Source organism: Tasmannia lanceolata, unplaced genomic scaffold, assembly GCF_043159265.1.
Source record: "Tasmannia lanceolata isolate RefF3 unplaced genomic scaffold, GAP_Taslan_0.1 ptg000016l, whole genome shotgun sequence".
NCBI classification, from domain to species: domain Eukaryota; kingdom Viridiplantae; phylum Streptophyta; class Magnoliopsida; order Canellales; family Winteraceae; genus Tasmannia; species Tasmannia lanceolata.
The window spans coordinates 8,463,661-8,485,847 of NW_027518693.1; the positions used below are offsets into that span (position 1 = coordinate 8,463,661).

Sequence of the window (22,187 nt, forward strand, 5' to 3'; positions counted from 1 at the left end):
TAGGAGATTAAAAAACAAGGCCTGTTGCATTTAGGTTTGAATCAATCAATATGGGACCCGATATGGTGCAGTGGGCGCGTTGCATTATATTACAATGAGGTGCCTTCCTATTGAAGCATTCCTACGTTATTAGAACCACTTTTTATCATAAAAAAATTTGAGAATGTGAAGCGCTCATGAAGCCCAAAAAAGACAGCGAGGCCCACATGAATGGATGATTTGAACCATTCATTTTTGGGCCCCATCCTAGGTAAGAGTGGGAAGGGCTTTGCTTACACTGAAACCAAACAAGCATGTGCTCTTTGGAGATTTAACATAAATTTGTCCATCTAGGGTAAGGCTTAGGGCCTGAAAATTAATTTTGCAATAGCCTAGTCTGTTCAACTATGGAAATAACTCTATAGGATATATATAACCTTGCTACCTATTAAACGAGGATGGCAAGAGAATAAAAAAACAAAAGATAGAAGATATACAAAGGCAAAGAATGTTAAAGGTGGGCGTTGTGGTGATGCTCCACAGGTTCTTTCAAGCTGCTCTAGTCGAGATTTTTTGAAGTTTCATTTTTATTTTTATTTTTTTAGAGTATGTAAATGGGTATTTCTCACTCTTCTTCTTCATGGAGAAGGATGGTTTTCTTTAGGGCTGCAACAGGGTCGGGTTTTTCAAAACCCTAGTCCAACCCTGGATCTCATTATCTCGGCCCTGATCCGCCCTGAGTCAGGGCCGAAAAACCTCAACCAATTGCCTGCCCTGTAGGGCTCAGTGCTAGGAGGATGCCTTTTTCCAAATCAGGTAAAAAAATAGTTTCTGGGCGATGTACAACTAAATAAATAATCGAACCACGACACCTGTGAAAACAGGGCAAAATGTATTTGAATCTAGAGATATTTGAAATTTTTTTTACAAATGAAACGAAGTCAACAAGATCCTAAATGTTTAACTTGCTTGTATTAAGTATTGTTGTTGTTTTTTAGATGGTTTTTAGGTCAAATCCTAGCATTGTTAGTGTAAAGCAAGATTCTATTGTTTTCTCAATTTTTATGTCTCGTAGAAAGAAAGTATCTCACCATTCTGAATACACAAGTAATCGTTTAAATGTTGTCTGCAGAGCAAAAATGATGTCTACGGATACCTCTCTTCAATAGAGGCTGCAAAGAAGTCAAATGTTAAAAGGCAATGGACCACCATATTTTGCTACCTAACCCGACAGTAGCCACTGGTCTTCTAGGCCCTAGAAAGACCTATTGTCATGTCATCAAGCCACAAGCCCACCAACCTCTCCTCGTTGATAATTGAAAACTTTTGAAAATTTGAAAAGCAGAGGGAGTTATCTTGAAGTTTTTTTTTTTTTTTTTGTTATCTTGAAGTTTAAGAGCCAAAAAAATTCGTAAGAATAATTGAATAATTTCAGCAAAGTTTATGCAAGGAATGATACTGCCAAAAGCATTTACAATGAGTAATGCATGTGCAGCTTGATCCTTGTTTATAGATATGACAATTAGGAATAGGCAAGCTTTTCTTCGAAATGACAAAACCATTTTATTGTAAAACAATGCTATGGTGAATGTGCATGTAGATCGGTGTTGGCCGTACGACAGAAGTACCGCCCTTGATATTTGATCCAGCAACAACACCTTAAAAACTGTGCTGCTGTTGGATCAAATATCAAGGGCGGTACCACCTACCCCGGTCTACATGCACATTCACTATATAAAATCTTCTTCCCTTTTAGCTGTTCATTGTGTACATGCCGCATTGTGTATACCGTCTATTGGATGCTTATGAGTATAAGTGAAGTTTTAAAGATAATTCTCTTAAGTACCCCCACCCCCCAACGGAAAAAAAAGGGTCTAGATCATGTTGACATCGTCGGCGTGGGCTTGGACTAGACTTCTCATGGTAGGAGCTTCTCATAATACGGATTCGGGAGGACTTCATAAGAAAAATATCTTGCAATTAGCATACAATCTCTCGGATTTTGGTATAGACGTTTATCATTTTGGAATGGATGGTAAGACAACATAATGGTGGAGTGTGGAACTAGAAAGCTCCTTTTCCATTAATAACACAAGAATCTTGGATGAGGGCCTCAAAGTTAAGTGCACCTGAGAGAGAGAGAGAGAGAGAGAGAGAGAGAGAGAGAGAGAGGACCTCAAAGTTAAAGTTAAATGAGAGTGCTTATGGAAAAAAATGAAAATAGATGTCAAATAATGCTACTTATCAAATAGAGGAATCTTTTAAACTTTGACTCATGCCACTTTCCATCCCTCCCTTTGTTTGCAGTTTTAAAAAGCACACGCATTATGATGTTGGATGATGGTGATGGCGTGCACTTTCCTTTTTTTAATTCAACCATCTACTTTATCTTGCACTCCCTCAACTCTCATGCCTTTCTCTAACCAGAGAGAGAGAGAGAGAGAGAGAGAGAGAGAGAGAGAGGCTTTTACTTTCTATTTCTCTTATTCCCCAGAAAGGGAATAGTTATATAGAGAAAGCCGGCATCTGATTTCACCCTTAAAAAGCCTATTTTCCTATTGAAATCCTACCTCTTCTTGCAATACCATCCATTGCAGTCTTCTTCACTCATCTATAGTCTATTGTTTGTTTAATATAAACATATAGGCAATCACTTTAAAGGCAAAGATAATTTAATCTTCTAACAAAAATAGATGATGATGAAGAAGAAGAAAAAGAAGTGGAGACAACACACAAGCAACATTTATCTAGCTATATCTTGGGTTCTCTGCATACATATCATAAAAGTAACAAGACCCCACCGAAAGAAGGTAGGAAACAAGGCTAAGGAAGTGCGAGGGGCCATCCTCCCATGCTCTTGATTGCATTACACCTTCCATTATTGCACCATATGCTCTTGATTGCATTACACCTTCCATTATTGCACCCTTGCTTTAATCACTTCTCATACATTTAAAAGTTGGGTCATGTTTCTTTACGTTTAAACATAAACAAGGTCTAAAATATCATCAGAAGCTACTAAAATGCCATCCACCTCGAAGATAATCTAATGGATTGTGGAAATCTCGCATATGGGTTATACATTAAAATTTGGTATATCTTCATGCCTATTAAATGGGTTATTGGATGATCCTAGCCATTAATAGCTCGCTTCTTTAATGCCTTTCGATGTACACACATAATTGCAATACGGGTGGTTCTGTATTTTGGTTGGGTTTCAGAGGTTAGGTGGTCCTTCTCTTGTAGTTCTTTTATTTCTATCAATAAAACTCTAGGTACTGCCTCGAGTTCCTAAATAAATTCCGGGTCAAAAAAATATTGCAAAATGGGTTCAACTCGGGCTTTTAGATTGCATTTTTTGCACATGAACTGCACTCCAATAAGGCCAAAATTGCACCGAATAACAGTTTGTTGTACGCTAAAATGTCATTAAGATCATCAACCTATTTGAAATTTGTGAAAGATTTGATTTCCACTAATTCTTAGATTCTTGGAATATGGAAATGTCTAAATGAAGATTTTCCTAATCTAGACTGGTATCCTACTCTGTCCTAGCTAGTTGCTTAATCTAGAGCTGCATGATCTAACGATTGGATCTCAGGATCTCATATATTCTAACATGCTCCCTCAACATAGGTTTAATGACAATGAAGTTCTCTAAAATATTACTAGAAACTATCCAATTGATGCACAATGCTAGCTTGTGATAAAGAAAGCAAATGGATAATAACAGATCTTGCCTCAATGGATTGAAAAGCCAATGGATCATAATAGATCTTGCTTCAATGGGTTGAATGAGACTGGATCATAACAGATCTCATCTCAATGGATTGAAAAGCCAAGGATCATAATAGATCATGCTTCAATAGGTTGAATGAGACTGAAGCCTCGAAGGTTGAGTTTTTATGGGTCAGTTTTGAATACCGATCCTTATATGAACGAGTCACTATGGACCAGTGCCTCAATGGGCAAATCATCATGGGTCGATTCTAGGTACCAAATCATGGGTGGGTCGATTCTAGGTACCAATCTCCTTGGAAGTGTGAATTACTCTCTCATGCACGCAATTCAAAAGAAATGAAGTGCTATTACCATTTCATCTTATATCCTCTGGCAAAAATTTTCTCTACCCTTTTTTTTTTCTTCTTGCTATCATTCATCTAGCATCCCACAACTAAGCCTCCATGGATATATCCACTGTGGTTCCAGCCCAACTCACCTTCAGCTGCATCACCGCCATGCATAGGTGTGCGGCACTTGTACAACGAGTGCCCCAACAAACTAGGGCATATTAGGATACCAGTCTATTTTAGGAAAATCTTTATTTAGCCATTTACATACTTATCTTAGGATCTTTCTGGATCTTTGTATGTTGAGCCCTTGTGTTCTATATAATCCATACAAGAATCTAAGATTTAATGAATCAAATCTTTTACAAAATTTAGCTTGTAACTATCAAATGGGTGGCCCAACAATTACTTTAATGGACATGGTTTGCAAACTAAGTATCAAAGATTGATACACTGAGTTCCGGTGTATGAAATATTAAGGCCTATTTGCCATTAACTAATCTGTAGTTTCTTACAAAAGCAAAGGCAAGAGATAACATCTAACAACAATTAATCAAATCTCCCTTAAAGTAATTATATCTCATGTAACTGTAAGTAGGGGCATCATTGGATCATGAAATTAGGTCATTTAAAAAAAAAATCCCTCAATGAGAAAGGAAAGGCCGAGAAAGAAGCCCTTGTGACAACATCCAAAGGCATATTAAAGGCATACAGATAGAGAGGGGTAGCAAAAGGGAAGAAAGGTGGCAAATTCGTACCTTTAAAAGGCAAGAAAGCTGGCAATCTCCCACCCTTTTAAATAAACACAAACTCACACCCCAAAACCAAAAGCCACACAAAGATCAAAATCACAAAGAAAAAGAAGAAACACACCATGAGAGGAAGAGAAAGTGTAAGAGGAGGAAATGCTCCAACAGACCTTCTGGTTTGCTTCCCATCTCGAGCCCATCGGACCCTAATGCCCAAACCCATTTGCAGCCCGGCCCGACCCACAGAGGGAAGCAAACGCTACTATCAAAGGTCCAACACAAGAGGCCAAGCCAGCCCTCTGTTTCGGACCAAGACCAAGCCCACTGGATCCGATATCTCTGAACCCACTTCCCCAAAAGTCACATGCGCCGGTCAGATCAAGATCCGGCCCAAGCCCAATAACTGTAAGAATTGGCAGTCTGTCATGGAAGAGATAGAGAGACTTCACAACAATCAAAAACAGAAAAAGAGACCCACATGGTTTGAAACCTTAGGATTGAAAAAGGACATCATGCAGTTTTTAACTGCCTTGAGAAGCCTACGTTTTGACTTGGGTTGCTTTGGTTCTTTTCATGGGTCTGTTGATGCTACTGATAGCTCTACTGATGAAGAAGATGAGGAAGAACAACAAAGAAATGAACTGGGTTTGGAGGGTGGTGATGGGTCTAGAAATATATTCTCCAAGTGGTTTATGATAATGCAAGAAAATCAAAATCATGGGTTTGTTAAAGAGGAAGTTAAAGAAGAAGATGAGAAAGGGAGAGAGGGGTCTTGTTTAGAAGGGTCTGTTGCACCTCCTAAAAATGCTCTTTTGCTTATGAGGTGTAGGTCTGCGCCCGCGAAAAATTGGTTAGAAGAGAAGGTAGAGGAAGAAGAAGAAGAAAAGAGGAGTGTGAAGACTGTATTAGAGGAAGAGAGGAAAAAAGAAAAGTTGGTTTTAATGAGTTATGCTCCTGATTTTTTCAAGATCTCTTCTGATATTGCAAAGGAAACATGGGTTGTAGGAAGAACAGATCCTTTCTCAAGGAGTCGAAGTTGGAAGAGATGATGGTGAGTGGTGAATTGGTGATTATGGTATTTCAGTTATTCTCTCTCCCTTTTGTGTTCTTGTTATCTATGTGTAATTGCTTTAACCTTTTTCTCTCTCTCTTTTTTTTAAAACTCATTTGGGTATGTTATTTGTTTGGAGAAATCCAAGCTCTAAAGGTTCAATTTGATTTTGATTTTGATTTGAGATTGTGTTATTTTTGTACATTTGTTTTCATAAGAAGAAACAAGGAATGGGTTTCATGTCATTATATATGCTTCTCAAGTATTTATTCTCTCTCCTTGACTTCCATTTGTTGGATTTTTCTTTCAAGTGGGTATGTTTTCTTCCCTTTATGAGTCGGTTTTGTAGGTCATCTATGTTGTATACTAAATGTTGTTTTTTGTGTGCTGATCATTCCTCTACATTTCCCATCTATTTCTTCTATTTAAGATAGTATTTGGTCATTTAATTTACACTAATTGTCTCTTCCCTCAAATAATATTAGATGCTAAGTTCTTTTATAAGAGACAACACAAGGAAGAAGACAATGAGAGATGTGGAAGACAATGGAGTGACTAGACCCTTGTGAGCAAAACTAGGACAAACCAATCTAATCAAATTAGGTTGGTCCTAGTTTTGCCACCTATGTGGATTTGCTTCCGTTGGGGGAGGACATAAGGAGGGCAACGAGGGTGTTTTGGAGTTCGGTGATGAGAGATAGAGAGGGAGAGGATGTTCAAATTTCAACTCAGCCCTGAGATTTTAATATCTGGGGTTTTCGGTCACTACTTTGTTCTAGTAAATCCCGAACAGAATTCAACGCCAATAGGAGATACCAAGCCCTTTTTGTTCCATGGGCCTCTCCTCTAACCTTAGGTCTTAATATCTGGGGTTTTCGGTCACTACTTTGTTCTAGTAAATCCCGAACAGAATTCAACGCCAATAGGAGATACCAAGCCCTTTTTGTTCCCTGGGCCTCTCCTCTAACCTTAGGTCCTATTTGTTTTAGATTATGACAACCGATTATGAGTCCCAAACCAATTATTGGACTCAAAATTTCGGGCTCCATCGAAGTATAGGGTCTAGATATCCTCTTGTATCCTGTCTTCCATTACCATGATCTCCTCATTAGGGAACTGATCCCCTATCTCTGTTTCTTCTAATGTTGGTGCCTGGGCCAATTGTTGCTCGACCCTCGACTTGATTGGCTTCTGGGTTACATATGTGATATTGAATTATGAGAGTAGTAAAAACCATCCGGCTGTCCTTTTGGTCAAGGCGGGCTTTTCAAATAAGTATTTTGAGGGATCCACCCCTGCTAATAAAAGGAAATAATTTGTTTGGGACTCACAACCGGTTGTCATAATATAAAATGAATAGGGCCTTAATTTCGCTCTTGTGGTCTATGATGGAGGCTTTTGTTAGCAAATCCCTTTTCCACTGGGTTTATTGTCCTTGTTCTGATAAAATTTTATCCTAGGATTGTTCTCTTGACCGAACAGCCCCATAGGGAAGTTCTCCACGGGGATAGAAATCCTGAATAAGATGTTCCTTCTATAGTATCCCCTGCCCATTGGGGCTTTTTTCAACATGAACCATGAGGAATAACTTGTTATCTTGTGCCGAACAGCCCCGTACAGGGAGGTTACCCACGAGGATAGAAATCCTTGAATAAGATGTTCCAAGGATTGGGTGCCTTGCTTGGATAATGTTATCCTGAGTAAAGCCCCTATGACTAGCTGCCCTGTTTGTGTAGTATAACCTAGCCACTGTGGCTTTTCTTATTGCGAACCATAGGGATGACTTTGGCTTCCAAGTCCACTTAATCATTATATAAACAGAGATTGTATTTTAGGAATTCATGCCAGACTGCTGTCCTAAAATGGTCTCAAGAGGAAGAGGATTTGCGATTGCACAGGGATTTGTAGTGGCGAGAGATCAATAACCCACAGTCGTAATTGTAATTGGATGTACAATGCAACATCTCATTTCGACTAAATGTGAAACTCTCATTTGTTCTAGGGGAGATCGATTCTTTGTGTTGGGATCATCTAGAATAAGTAGGCAAGTAGGTTTTTAGTAGCACCATGAAGGTTAAGCAAACTGGCATAGGTACCCTAGTGATCTATAGAAGTTTGATTATATGGAGTTTCTCTATATATCGGAGGGCTAGGATCATCCTATGGAAATGAATTTTGGGGCACAACCTATTTACATTGTGGCCCATCAAATGGACGGTTTGGATCATCCTATGGTCTGGGCTTTACAGTCACATGTACTTTCAGTTACAAGATTGCACTCGAAAAAAAGAAAAAAAAAAGACAACCATAAAAATCTTAGTTAAAAATGTGACTAATGCAAAATGACCATCCGAAAATGCCCTCTGGGATGGACGTTGGCAAATCCCATTATAAGTTGGTTATACGCAAGGTTTAAAATTTCGGTTTCGGTACTGGTTTCGCACCCTGAAATTTCGGTCGAAATCTGGTACAAAACCCAAAACCAATATTTTATTCAATATTAAATTTCGGTGAAATATTAAATTAATATTAAAAAAAAACAGATTTTTTGGGTCAAATTTCGAAAAAACCGAAATTCCAAAATTTCGGCCGAAATAAATGACCGTTTCGGTTTTATCGATTTTGGTGTCGGTGTTCGGATTTCGGTCGAAATTTAAAACCATGGTTATACGTTTGTTGTTGTAATAAATTTCTTAGTTTCCACTCATTAGTTATAAATATGGCAAATGGTTAAGCAACTGGACCCGTTAACTAACTGGGACACACAAGTAAATGATATGAGGGATTTGCTAGTGATGGCGTTTCGCTGCTGGGCTGTACTTGCAGGTGCCACACAGGCTCTGATTTGTCTTATTCATTTAATTCATATGAGGTGGCTGCTCTCACCTACAACAGCCCAGCCAGGAAATGCCTTCTGCGATGATCCCTAGCAAATCTCATGATACGAAGATCTCGTCAATCAAATTATGTTAACCATCCAATCAATTGTTATGTTTGGGAATTGGCTACCCTCATATATTTCAATCATCCAAATCATTGACTCGAACTGTAGTGTAACAATGAGCTTTATATTTCAATCTGACATAGTTGGCTTCTCAGGAGGATGCAATGAGCTTTAGGATGTAACAATGTCTACAATCAAAGGTTCACTTTGGGAGGATCTTGATCTAAATCATGTCTGAGTTGAAGGGGATCACGATTCACTACTTTTTGTACTTATGATGTCGAATTTCTAGGTATAGAGATTAAAAAACAAAAACGGGTATGAGAGACTTAGAAAAATTCATCTCTTGAACCGATTTATTGGTGTTGTGACATGGGGGCATTTAGTTGAAGTGAACTCGACCAGTCGACTAAGGCCCTGTCCATTTATCTGCCAACCAATTGTGAGTCCAAAACCATTTATCGGACTCAAAATTAAACTCGAATATTTGGTTTTGGACTCACAATCAGTTGGCATAATCTTAAACGAACAGGGACTAAGTCTGATTGATATTCCTGTGTGTGGGCAGTTCAACTTAGAGGGCGACAGAAATGGAGATTAGATGATTTTTTGGGACCGAATAAGTTTATCAATGTGAAACCAAAGAAAATTCAGATTTAGGCTTAACTAGGAAATAAAATAGATAGTCTAGATCAATTTTGGCTTAAAATCTATTTTTTGGGTCCAAAATCAATGCTTAGGATTTAAATTGAGGTAGGCATAGGATGGGACCTCTAATAATTGAAGATGACTCCTCAAATGTCTTGGCTTGGGCCTCAAACAAAGTTAGGAGTTTTTGGAAGATTGAAGGCCTCACTTCGGAAATCAGAGATTCTTCTATCTTGCATTTAAAGTGTTTACCCGGGATTCTCTGGCCTGGATTGGGCTGATCCTCCCTATCCCTGTGTAATGCAATTCGTATGAGTTGGTCTACTTTTTTACCGCTTGGCCGGTATTTGAGGGACAACAGTGTTGGGTTTAAGTCCAGCCCAATAAGGGCTTATTTGGAATTTGTTTTAACTAGAGGGATAATATGGTCTTTCTATACCTAAAGCATATATCTAAGTATAGCCCTAATCTTTGGGAAAAAGAGAGAGAACAACACAAAAAATAGAAGAAAAAAGGAGGGGAAATTCGCAGGAAAAGGGGTTTCTGCGCAGCAGTGATCAAACCGACGATCGGAGGTCGATCCGTAGTTCGATTGAGCTGATTTTTGGACAGCAGGTTCGTGACATCTTGATCTACATTCTGAACGGTTGGATTGTGATTTAGAGTTCTCTAAATCAGGTTTCTGAGTCGTTTACGGACAACAGATTTTGGGTGAGATCTTCACCATTTTCTTCAACTTTTTTCTTCTTGTTTGGAGTTGATATTGTTGCTCTATCTTCACTCATATTTGTGGATTCCATTGTTGTTGGAATGGGGATGTTTATCCCGTTGATGATGTTGAGAATTAGGTTTTGTACCTAAAGTATTATAGTGGAGATTTGGGTGGACTCCGAGAAAGGTCCCGTGGTTTTTATCCTTCACGTTGAAGGTGTTTTTCACGTAAAAATTCTCTTGTGTTGATTGTGGTTGTTTGTTGATATTTTTTGTGGTTAGTATATTTCCATTGTTCGTGTTCAATCGTTTTCTCACAGGTTCGATGAAAGCGGGAAAGAGTTTTTTCCCAACAAACAGTGTGGTCATTTTTTGTGCTTAACTTGTTGGATTTCATTTTTTAGTCAGTTTGGGGACATCTTGTCCCCACTGATGTATCTCTTTCGGATTTGGAATAAAAACCTATCATCTTTCAAAACAAAAAATGGATTTAAAGTGAGGTATTAGGGTGATAGAGTTCCCATTTAGAGCTTACTCATCTTGTTTCTATGCTTAGAAATTACCTGAAACAAAGCGAATTCTCATTGAAAGTGAGTTTTCTAGCATTAACTTTGTTTTTTTTAAATCCCTAATTTTTAGGAGGCCAAACGGAGCTCAGTTGGTAGCTGGATGATCAGCTGATACATGCAGCAATCATTTTTAACCAATTGATTAGAACTTGAATGTGAACAGCTACTCTCATTTGCAAACCATTGATGGAACACTTGAAATCATCCAATACGGGCCCACCAAATAAGGCTCCGGATCAATTTAATGTCATCTGGGTGGGCCAGGATTAGGCTTCTTGTATTGCTAACATGATTCCCCTATCTTTTGCACCCCTTTTTCTTAGTAAATTAACTCATTAAGACGCATACCTAACTCTCTAATATGTATTAGTAAGGCCTCTATACCTATTTCACTATCCATTGCGGCATTGCCATTGATTTTTAGCACTAAGAGATGTGAGAAGAAACAAAATCTTGTGCCAATGAGTTGTAGTAAAGAAAGATGACTTGTTTTAAGACAGCTCACGTACACTTACATATTAACATTAGGTAATACAAAATAGGCCCTTTTCTTTCTTTTTCTCTTTTTCTTTACTACTTCTCAGCTGTTCTTCTTCTTCTTCATTTTTTTATTTGCACTTCTAAGTTTTGGGCCTGCAGATTGGCAAGGTGCAGAGATTAAAGGTCCTCCTTTTTGTGTAGTCGAGACAAAAATAAGGCACTGTAGTCCTTTTTTTTCTCCTTTCTAAGTTGTCTCTGACCATGTCTCTTTGTACAATCTGTATTGGTGATCGGTAGGATATGTTTTTGTTTTTTATGTGCTGAAAAATTTGACAGAGCTCTCTAGCAATTCCTGGTTGGAACCATCAATGTCTTTGACCCTGGAACCGTTCTTGTATATCTTGAAGGCAGGCACTGAGCTCACCCCCTCTGATTTTGCCAAGTAGGGGTTGTCTTCAACATCCACCTGAATATAGAATATTAGAAGAGCATTGAGTTATTCAAAGGCCCATTTGTGAAAATAAGCAAAACAGGAGAAAAATATCATATCATTAAATAATGCAAAAACCATTGAGAGAGAGAGAGAGAGAGAGAGAGAGAGAGAGAGAGAGAGAGAGAGAGAGAGAGAGAGAGATTAGTCTCATGAAAGATGATTTTCTCTAATAAAATGTTTATGGAAAAAATTAAAATATGTGGGTCCCTAAACACCCACCAATATAGATCTACACCATATCATTTAATAATTCACAGGTCCTTTTGAGAAAGTAAACAAAAATTTGAAAAGCAACAGTTCTGTTTTATGAAAGATGATGACATGATCACCATTAAACAATTGAAATACCCATTTGAAAAGATAAACATGAGAGAGAGAGAGAGAGAGAGAGAGAGAGAGAGAGAGAGAGAGAGAGAGAGAGAGAGAGAGAGATCTGCTTTACTAAGCGATTTAAAAAACTTGTAATCATAAAATAATTGAATGAAAGACCCGTTTGAGAAGATAAAGAAATAAAAAGAAAGCAAGAGATTGTATTATGATAATATGATTTTATTTCTAATGAATTTTTTAATGAGAAATTAAAGCATGCCGGGTGTTTATTATTCCTGGTTGTTAAATATAGCAGCTCCTTACAGATAGCAACTCCACCTCACCATCCTGGTTTACCAACATTTTAAGCAATCTTGATTCTGTGAATTTTAGGAGTTACCACTATTGTAGAATATTTTCTCTTTAGAAGTTACCACTATTGTGGACTCTTTCCTCTTTAGAAGCTACCACTATTGTGATGTCTCAATTTACTCCTTGATTTTCTCCACTTTTCTTAAATTTTGAATTTTTAGTTTTTACACTATTTTATTTTGAGAGATGTAGTGAGGACAAAAATGTAATTTTAATCTAAGGGCATGTTGGTTGTTTTGTTGGCCTAGCTTCCACATTTGAGTCACACATTTTTGCTGCATCTTTTCCCTTCCCAATTCCCTCCTATTTCAAATTCAAAGTCTACTCGAAATTCTAAACCTACCATCATTTCCCTAATTAAGCATTTAAGTTTCCAATTTTCCATACCCACTACCACTTACACTAGTCATTAATTATCTGCTTTCTATTGACTAAGCCAAATCTTCATTTACTGATTTTTTGGTAGAGATTCTCCACTATCAAGATTTCCATTAAAGCACTCTTGTGTACAAGCTTGTGTTGAAGCAAAGAGCAAACTTGCCCCTTTTTTGTCTATGTCTCGAAGTTTTCTTCCTATTGATGTTCTTCCACCATATATTGGACTACATCTTGTTGGTCATTGTCCTTCTTTTATTTCGGTTGTGGATCTTGGGCTAGTGTAAACCTCGGTTTCACTATTTGAGAAGCAAATATTCCAGTACTGCGAAATCATTTTTTCTCTTTATCTTCTAGGCAGCCTATTGTAGCCCGTGTACCTCCATCCCGAACAAAAATGCTTGAGAATATTAGAGCACTGTGGGAGTCCTATAGTACCTCTGCTTCACGCAACCTTACATCTCCTTCTCCGTCATTGAAGTTTTCTACTTCTTGCATAGACCCACCACTAACCATTGGGCTGTGATAAAGTGCAGATTGTGTTATCTAAAGGCGACACTGAACTTTGGTATTCTTTTGTGACAGTGTCCATATTAGTCCCAATCTCATTTGATTGCACGGTCTAACACCAATATAAGGCCCTTGCCAACAAAGATGAAATTAGTTAGTTTCTAAGTCACAAATATCATTCTTGGGAATTTCTCAACAGGGATAACATGGGTCCCAAATCGAATATTTCATGCTCGTATTAAGTAGGTTGAGGTCTATATTCATTTTATTTGCCAGAAGGTTGCTTGTAAGGAACTCAATGTCCGTTTTCTAACTAGCTCTAACTAGGTTGCGGATGTTCTCACCAAACCTTACAATTCATTCTCGACATTTTTCATGTTAAAGATAGCAATGACACCTTATCATCCTAGTTTAGCATCACTTCTGTAGCAATTTTAGTTTCATGTATTTTAAGAGTAATTACTATTGCGAATACTCTTTCTTCTTTACGAGTTACCAATATTGTGGTCTCTTTCTTCTATAAACATATCATCTCCCAAGCCAAATTTGTAAAGCTTTACACTTGTGATCATGACCCAACTGTCGTATAATTAAATTCACATGTTCCATGGCTACAAAAAAGGAAAAGACATGTATGGTAATGCTGGGGTAAGAAGTCTCCTAATCCAGCTGTGAGCCTTTAGTTTAAGGCCATTGGTTGGACTCCAACTTACCTCTAGAAAAATATATTGATGCAGGCTATAGTTTAGGTCACAGCTTTGGGTAGAGTTTTTTTTTATTATCGTGAAACGTACTACTTTGGTCACTAGATCAAAGGTTCTGAACGTGGTACAAATGTGCCATCTGTACGATGTAGACTTCGAGTGTACTCTGTATATAACTCCAGGATTTTTTTCAAAAATTACAGTGGGGCCCACCTATTTTGAAGATCCAAACCATTCATTTGGTGGGCCCTAATGTAAATAGGCTGTGCCATGAAAATTCTCTCATAGGATGATCTTGAACATCAGATATGTAGAGGTTTCTATATGGTGTCATCCCTCACAGATCGGAGGGTTTGGATCATCCTGAGGTAGGTCCCACACAGTGGTAGACTGGGTCAAAGCTCGAAATACAACTACTCTTCCACAAACGACAAAATTACTCGCACACGTGAAACCAATAAGAAACTGGTGTCAACTTGTTTTGACCACGAACATGCTTTGTAGCAAAAGAAAAGGGAGCTGATATTTACCTATCCCTTTTTGATACATACACCCCCCTTTTAAGAGCATATACTTCTCTTGTTTCTTGCCTACAACTCGTTGGGATCTTAGGGCAACTCGTTCGATGATCCGAGCCGTTCACTTATTAGGACACCTGCTATGGATGACCGTGGTCTAAAGATCTCAGCCATCAAACAATCCGAACCCTTCGATTTGTGCACTTTAACTAGGCCATTAAAAGGCTAGAATAGTTAGATGACAATGAATTTTGAGGCATGAGCAGTCCATAGGAAGCCTAAGAAATGAATATTTTTTATAGTTAGGTATGTGGGTCCTACTTCTGCCTTAGTTAGCATGTATTATCAAAATGTTGGGGGTGTAACTACCAGTTTTTAAGGTAAAAAAGTCCACATGGAATAGCAATGTACGAGGTACAAACCTTGAGGAAATTGACTGATGGATATCTCTTGCAGAGTTGCTCTGTAAAAGGCAATATCTGCTTGCTAATGTCCCTCGATTTGTTGCAGAATAATACCACCGACATCCCTGTCACCAAATATGAAAGGGAACCCAAAAATCAAAACATAGAAAAAAGACAATTACTTTCAGAAAACTGGTTTCCAACCAAAATTAAAAACATAAAAAATAAAAATAAAAATGAGAAATACTATCTAAACTGGTGCAAGGTTTTAAATTTTGGTTTTGGGATAATTTCTGTCCTCACCGAAACTGAAATTTCGGCCGAAATTTATTAAAGGCACTTGAAATGTCGGTCTTTTGGGCTGAAATTACCAAAATTTCGGCAATTTCAGCCGAAATTCTGTAAAGCAATAAAAAATTAACATTTTATAAAAAATTACGCCAAAATTTGGTAAATTTCGCCAATTTTGGTTTCAGTCCTAATCGAAATCCGAAATTTTGAACAAAATTTGGTAAATTTCGTCAATTTCAGTTTCGGTCTTGACTGAAATCCGAAATTTATGATTCCGGCCGAAATTTTAAACCTTGATCTGGTGATAATTTTCTCACAATAAGAAAGTACATAGAATGTTCTTCACTTTAATTTCTGAAATGAGCCATTGATAATTCCATTTTCATCCCCTTTGTTTTGATACCTCCCACCCGTTCTTATCTATAAAATTAAATGGGGTCCAGCCTAGAAAAATATTGGCCCACCTACTTGACTTAGATCATCCAAACAGGTGGGCCTCACTCTACTTTTTCAACAAAAGCTCACTCTATCGTATAAAATCTTTATTCTTACCGAGTCCTCTCTCTACATAGTATGTGGCAGATTCCAAAACAAGGGGTGCAAAATTAAAAATAGGAGCTCTCTTTAAGTTCAATTTGGGTGAAATGTCAAAAGTACCCCACAGTTTAAAGGGTTAAAGAAACACCAAACTTCATGTCTAGGGCTAGTTTTGAACTTTTACCAGGAGAGGTGACGATGTGCCTGAAACGGTCGTTGCTGTTGACAACGACCAAGTCAGGCCCGAACTTCATGTCCTTGACGTCTTCGCCACGTCGCTTCTTGAGCTGGACCTGGGCCTCGAACAGGGCCCGGCCCACCTCCTCATTACCCGGACTTTCTCTTATCAAGGCTTCGTAGTCTTGTAACGAAGCCTCCCATCGTTCCAACTGCAATGGAAAAACTTGGCAAGATTATGTGAAGGCAGTTCCGTCACTTTGCTTATATTATGCATGATAAATACAGATTTTATGTGGTGTAAACCCCTATCGTCTAGTATTTTACTAAAAGTATTGTAAGGCTTGCACCATATGATGATCCAAATAGTCCATTTGATGGGCCACTGCCCAAACAATCATTTCCATAGGACGATCCCTATTTCAGTTTTTTTTTTTATTGTGTAAGCATGGATAGTCTAGTAATCTTCAAAAAGTTTTCTACGGCTTACATCATAGGATGATCCAAACCGTACATTTGATGGGCCACAACTTAAATAGGTTGTGCCCCAAAAATCATTTCCATAAGATGATCATAACCCTCCGAATCTATAGAGGTTTCCATAGTATGTAGTTCCTCTCTTGATCGGAGGGCTACTATGATCATTCTATGAAAATGATTTTTGGGGCACAACCTGTCTACGTTGTGGCCCATCAAATGGACAGTTTGGATCGTTATATGTTGTAATCCGTACAGTATCTTTTGAAAAAATATTGGACTATAAAGGCTTTACATGATATAAAATCTCAAAAATATAATCTACCCTGCGTGTCGATAATGGGGTTGATGGGTCCAATTAGTGGGCCCTCCGTCTTGAAGAATGAGGGGCAACAGGATTGATTGAGAAAGATGTCTTGTTCTTCTTATAATATCGTGATTTTATGTCCATATTTAGGTAAAGGGAATGATATTCACCTTAGCATTGCAGTCTGCTCTTCTTAGTCTAGCCTTGCTATAAGATGGACGGACGTTAAGAGCCGAAGTACAGTCTTCTATGGCTTTCTCCCATTGTCCAAGCTTAGACCGGGAAGCGGCTCGATTGCAGAGAAGGACGGCGTTGTGTGGGTCGTGTTCAAGACCCTCCCCATATGCGACACACGCCTCACCAAACTTGGAGGCCTTGAAGAGGTCGTTCCCATTTGACCTCGCCGCTGCTACGGCTCGAGCCCTCCTCATTACTGTGCCCGCCTCCTTGTTGTTCGAGTCGAGCCGAGCTGCTCGTTGAGCCGCTGCTACTGCCTCCTCAAATCTTCAAACATTAATTAATAAAATGTTAATTCATAATAATACAATAATGAGTTCTAATGAATTATACAATAATTCATGACACGCAAGCAAACTCCCAAAAAAATCCAAGCAGAAAACCATTGATGCTCTCTCTCTCTCTCCCTATTGGTAATGACACCCCCAACAACTATACTCTATGAGGTGACTATGAGGAGACTCCAAGGCTTGTCTCCTCCTTGTTGACTACTTTGACCACTCCTCTACGAAGTAACTACTCACTACCCGCAACCAAACTATGAGCAAGTCAATATATTCTCCCCCTCGTTTTGCTAAGTTCCACTCCCTCCATATTTTGGAATTTTCAGGGTTGCTACACCTCACAATGAGCTGTACAGAGGCAGGAAGAGTCTAGATGAAGAGAGTTGCTGGATGCTACCAAAACACGATTTGAAATATTGGCTCTCTTTCTATAAATATCTTCTGAAAAAAACCCATCATATATTTGTGTCTTATATCATTTTATTCCCAAAATATCCCCATCCAATTCCAAATTAGTAGTCCAACCATTTATTTTCAATGTCCCCAAACACTAAATTCCATATTTTTTAAGTTTATTCAAGCACTTATACTATTTTTCCCTGAATGCCCCCACATATTCATATTGCAACTTTGCTTGCGTTTTGGGAAGTTTTCATTTATTCCTAAAATGCCCTCTCTATTGAATTAACCAGTCTCCCTCCCAAGTCTACCATTTACTCCTTACATGGATCCATAAATTGGACTGCATGGCAGTCTTAGGTATTGATCTAGAGAGTCCAGAAGAGATGAGCCCTACTGTTGGGCTACTTTTTATATCATGGCCCATTCATGGGGACCCACAATAAGGACGATTTAGATTATCCAACCAAGAAGCCACTGCGTACTGTAGAGATACCAGCCACCACTTAAATCACATGCATTGCAAGTGGGGCCTAAAGATTTGTGTCAGGGATTTAACCGGGTAGAATTCACCACGTAGTAAGCAGATTATTAGGTTGGTCTCACTCAATATTGATCGAAAGTTAAAAGAAGATTGTTGTGTTTGCACTGCGCACCAAAGCTCAATATAGAATTCCCATAGTGGAAAAAACTAACCTGCCTGCAGCCATGTCAACCTGAGCCCGAATTAGAAAGACATAGGCACTGCAAACTGCACCAAAGAACTTGGTAGACGAGTCTATATCAAAAGAAGGCGCGCACGATAAGGTTTTGTCAGCTTCTTGGTGCCTGTGGAGCTTCAACATGGCTTCTGCTTGCGAGGCAAACACCTTTTGAAAGGAGAAAAAAACAGGAAGCAGATAAGAAAACAAGACAAATGCAGCGTAGGATAAGGAGAGTGGGTGTTGGATTAGGGAGTAGACCTGGGAAGCTGAATCTGCACCAGAAGAGATGGCGCACCCAGCATGTTTTAGCATAGTGTGCCAGTCTCTTAGCTTTCGTGCATCGTTGCACTTGGCCAGGTGAGTTTGGAGAGCTTGTGCTTGGGAAAAGTCTTTGGAGTCGGCTTCGTTTCCTGACTGTTTGTAGTGATTCAAGGCTTTCTCTGCTTCTCCCAATCTGAAAATTTGCAGAGACTTTGATAAACTGAATGGAAGTCGAAATAGAACAGGAAAAAAAAACAAAGAATATGATGTTTTTTCCTTTTTGTGTGTGTGTTTAGTACTCAAAATCAACGAGGTGGAAGTGAGAATTGAGGTGCATTAAGGAAACGCTGATTCTTATTCAACTTTGAATGAAACAGAGCTAAGAAATCAAACTAAGAAAAGAAAAAGAATTGGGCAACTTTGTTTTTTTTGTTTTTGAAACTGTTGATGGTAGTACTCAAGAATGCAGAGACTCTTAACTGAAACAGAGTTTATATAAGTAGAAAGCAAAGAAAGAAGAAATGGGTTTTCTGCTTTCAAGATTTTAACTGCTGAAATTAAAATTTATAGCAATGAAACTAGAAAAGAGTAATGGTCTTTCTTCTTAGACTATTTTGGTGCTGAACATTATAGAATTTTCAATAAAACAGAGCTATTATAACTAAACACAGAGAGGAAGAAAAGAAACAAACTTTTCCCTTCTCCAGGAATTAGAAGTGATGAAAATAAAAGATGGATTTCTCCTCAAACAACTTATAGTAACAATATCCAACAAATCGAGCTCAAAAAACCCAGCACAAAAATAAAAGAAAAAAGTGATACAAGATACTGGTTTATCAAAATATCTGGAACTGAAAATTGAATCAGACCCATTTAGATATTTTCAATCTTATTTGCCTACCTGAGATAAAGATTACCCAATCGATAATGTGCTCTGGAGTAAGAAGGCTCAATTTTAATGGCTTCTCTGCACTCATCAACAGCTTCCAAAAGCCGACCCAACCCCGTAAGCGCAGCACTCTTGTTACTTCTATACGATGCTCTTTCCGGGTCAAGCGCAATCGCTCGATCATATAACGCCAATGCCTCTGCAAATCTCCCATGCTTATATTCCTCATTTCCCATTACCTGTTCAAATATAAAGGATTAAATAACACCAACACTAACAACTTAACCTTTTGTATACTAATTGGTTGCTTCACTCGGTAACAGAGCGCGTGAAGCTTTTGGAATAATTGGTTGTTTCACATTACCTTCAATTCCTCGGGATCTAGTCTCCTGGACAAAGCCCGACACAAAACTGCCTGTGGTTCTTTGCTAATGTTCTCTTTTTCATTACCCTTTGTTACTACTATATTGCCCATTACTCCATTCCGATTCTGATTCCGTCCCTTTCCAATCTCCGCTGTAGCCATCTCTCTCGCCGTCTTCGGTAAATAATCAAGAACATTATTACTAGGGGAATTACTGAAATTCCCATTCCCAGATTGCCTGATATTACCCAAATGCCCAAACACCATCATATTACTCGACGAAGCTCGAACCAGAGCACCATTCCCCTTTGATCTATAATCAGGAATAAAACTATCAAGCTCGCCTGAGATTGTAATATTCTTCTGTTGCTGTACTGCTCTCGTTGCTGGAACTACCATCTTATTCGAAGTACGTGAAGATGTATTGCTATTTGTATCACATGATTTTCTTCCAATGTTTTGATGAGGAGAATTAAAATTCTTCGAATTCAAGGTAGTTTTGAAAATGGGCTTCTCTGCTAATTTAGGAAGAGAATCAGACAGATTGGGAGTTTCCCAAAATGCTGTTTCATCAGAGCCTCCTCTTCTTCTTTTTGAGTTGGAATTTGAAAGCTTGAGACTCCCTTTTGATCCATTAGTTGAACGGAGTGAGCTTGTAGAGGCTGTTCTTCTAGGCCAGAAGCTTCGCCTACGAAAAACACCATTGTATAAAATCATAATCCCACATCCTGTTGATTTTTTTTCATCTTCATAGCTCTCCATCTCTAAAAAAAAGCCTATTGTTACAGAGAGGAAAAACAAAAGTGGGTTCTCTTTCTATTAAATGGGGTGGTGGAAATAAAAAAGTAGTGAGGGAAAACTGCCGGAAAACCAAGGTTTCCGGCAGTTCTCTTTAAGAATTTTCAAACCATGTGAGGTTGTGAATGAGGTGTATTGTGTTGCTTGTATATGAAAAAGGTCTGAATTAGTCCCTCCCCCAGGAAGTGTGTTTTCTTATGTCACAAGACTCACAACCCCCTGGAGTGGCTCCCAAGAAACCAAAATTTTCTTATTCTTTGAAAATTTCTTTGAAGAGAGATGAGAGAGAGAGAGAGCAGAAAATGGAAGAGGAAAAAAATCAATGGGGTTTTTTTTTCTTTTTTTTTTGAACTTTTTTTCTTTCTTTGTTCTATTTTGGAACGTGAGATTCGGTCATGGGAGGAATTTGGATCTCTAGAAAATTAGAAAAGGGTGATTTCTTTGTTTGGGTCCGATTTTAGGCCCTATTTTACAGCTAAGAGGTGTGAGGGCCACCCACGTAAGACATCCAGCTGGAGATGCTTAGACTATTTCTACAACTTGAGATGGGCCAGCCCACATGATATCACCATTATTCGGATCCTTAATCGGAGGGCCCCTAACTTCTCGATGACGTCAAGTGAAAATCACTCATTTACATTTCTTAACATGAGAAAATAATTATACAGAAAGTTTACATGTACCATAGATGGTAGAAGACAATTTTAGGGTCCATCAGGAGGCATAGGGGCATGCGTGTAAAATCCAACACACATGGTCTTGGTCCCACCCCTCTTAGTGTAAGATAAAGGACTATAGATTTTATTGGAGGACCCATAAATGGGGCTTAGCTCGATCGAGGGCCTTAGATCATTAGATCAAGGTATTCTCAACGGCATTTGGTGGACTTATGGGTGCCGTTCGGATCAACAGAGCTGATCACTCAAACAAGGCAAAACTGGGGCCCGATAAGTTCGTGTTGGGCTTTTTGGATCATGTCCACTAATCGAATGGCCAAGATTGTTCAACCTGGAGATCATTCGCAGGTAGGGTCATCTCCATTGTGGGACCATCTAGATGTCTCTGGGTGGGGCCAAAATTGTTGCTTGCCCTCAATCTCAATTCTCAACATCTACGTTTTCTAGAACAAGTAAAAAGGAACGACCCCACTTTAATAGGGGCTACATGTAAAAAATCCTTGCCATTGGATAGGGTTCCACCAAGTTAAGCCGTTGATTTTCCTAGTTGCTTATCTTAGGGACAGGAAGTTCATCACGCATGGGACCAAGATGATTACACATACATTCTCCCATTTGGGACACTAGAATTGATCGTTGCCATTGAACCAACAGTATTGTCTCATTCTCATCTATTATCAAAGTGGGCCCATAAGCAAAGTTCCAGCTTGGGAGTTTACCATGTGGGCGGCAAAACGCCCAAGATGAAAAGTAAAAGTTCAATTGGGTTTCTTGGCTTGGCAGCTTCTCAAAGATCTGGGAAGGCAAGAAAGTGCTCGTTCTAGTGCTTTAATTTGAAGGCTTCGGTCTCTAAAAAGAAAAAAAATGGAGCTCTCTTACGTAAAGTGTAACAGGTAGCT

General features: G+C 38.7%; 2 protein-coding genes across 2 annotated transcripts; one reads left to right on the forward strand and one right to left on the reverse strand.

Annotated features, from left to right (window-relative positions):
• The first annotated feature begins 4,767 nt into the window (after nt 1-4,767).
• Nucleotides 4,768-6,123, forward strand: LOC143848245 (uncharacterized). The gene has a single exon (XM_077357143.1). The coding sequence runs from the start codon at nt 4,924-4,926 to the stop codon at nt 5,845-5,847; it is 924 nt and encodes a 307-aa protein (XP_077213258.1). The 5' UTR covers nt 4,768-4,923; the 3' UTR covers nt 5,848-6,123.
• A 5,051-nt stretch (nt 6,124-11,174) lies between these two features.
• On the reverse strand, nt 11,175-21,044 carry LOC143848734 (TPR repeat-containing thioredoxin TTL1-like). Its single transcript, XM_077357749.1, has 8 exons — nt 19,814-21,044; nt 19,462-19,688; nt 18,558-18,753; nt 18,292-18,464; nt 16,846-17,179; nt 15,899-16,103; nt 14,905-15,011; nt 11,175-11,667 (listed from the first exon to the last, which is right to left on the reverse strand). The coding sequence occupies exons 1-8, from the start codon at nt 20,573-20,575 to the stop codon at nt 11,515-11,517; spliced, it is 2,157 nt and encodes a 718-aa protein (XP_077213864.1). The 5' UTR covers nt 20,576-21,044; the 3' UTR covers nt 11,175-11,514.
• Between the last annotated feature and the right edge of the window lie 1,143 nt (nt 21,045-22,187).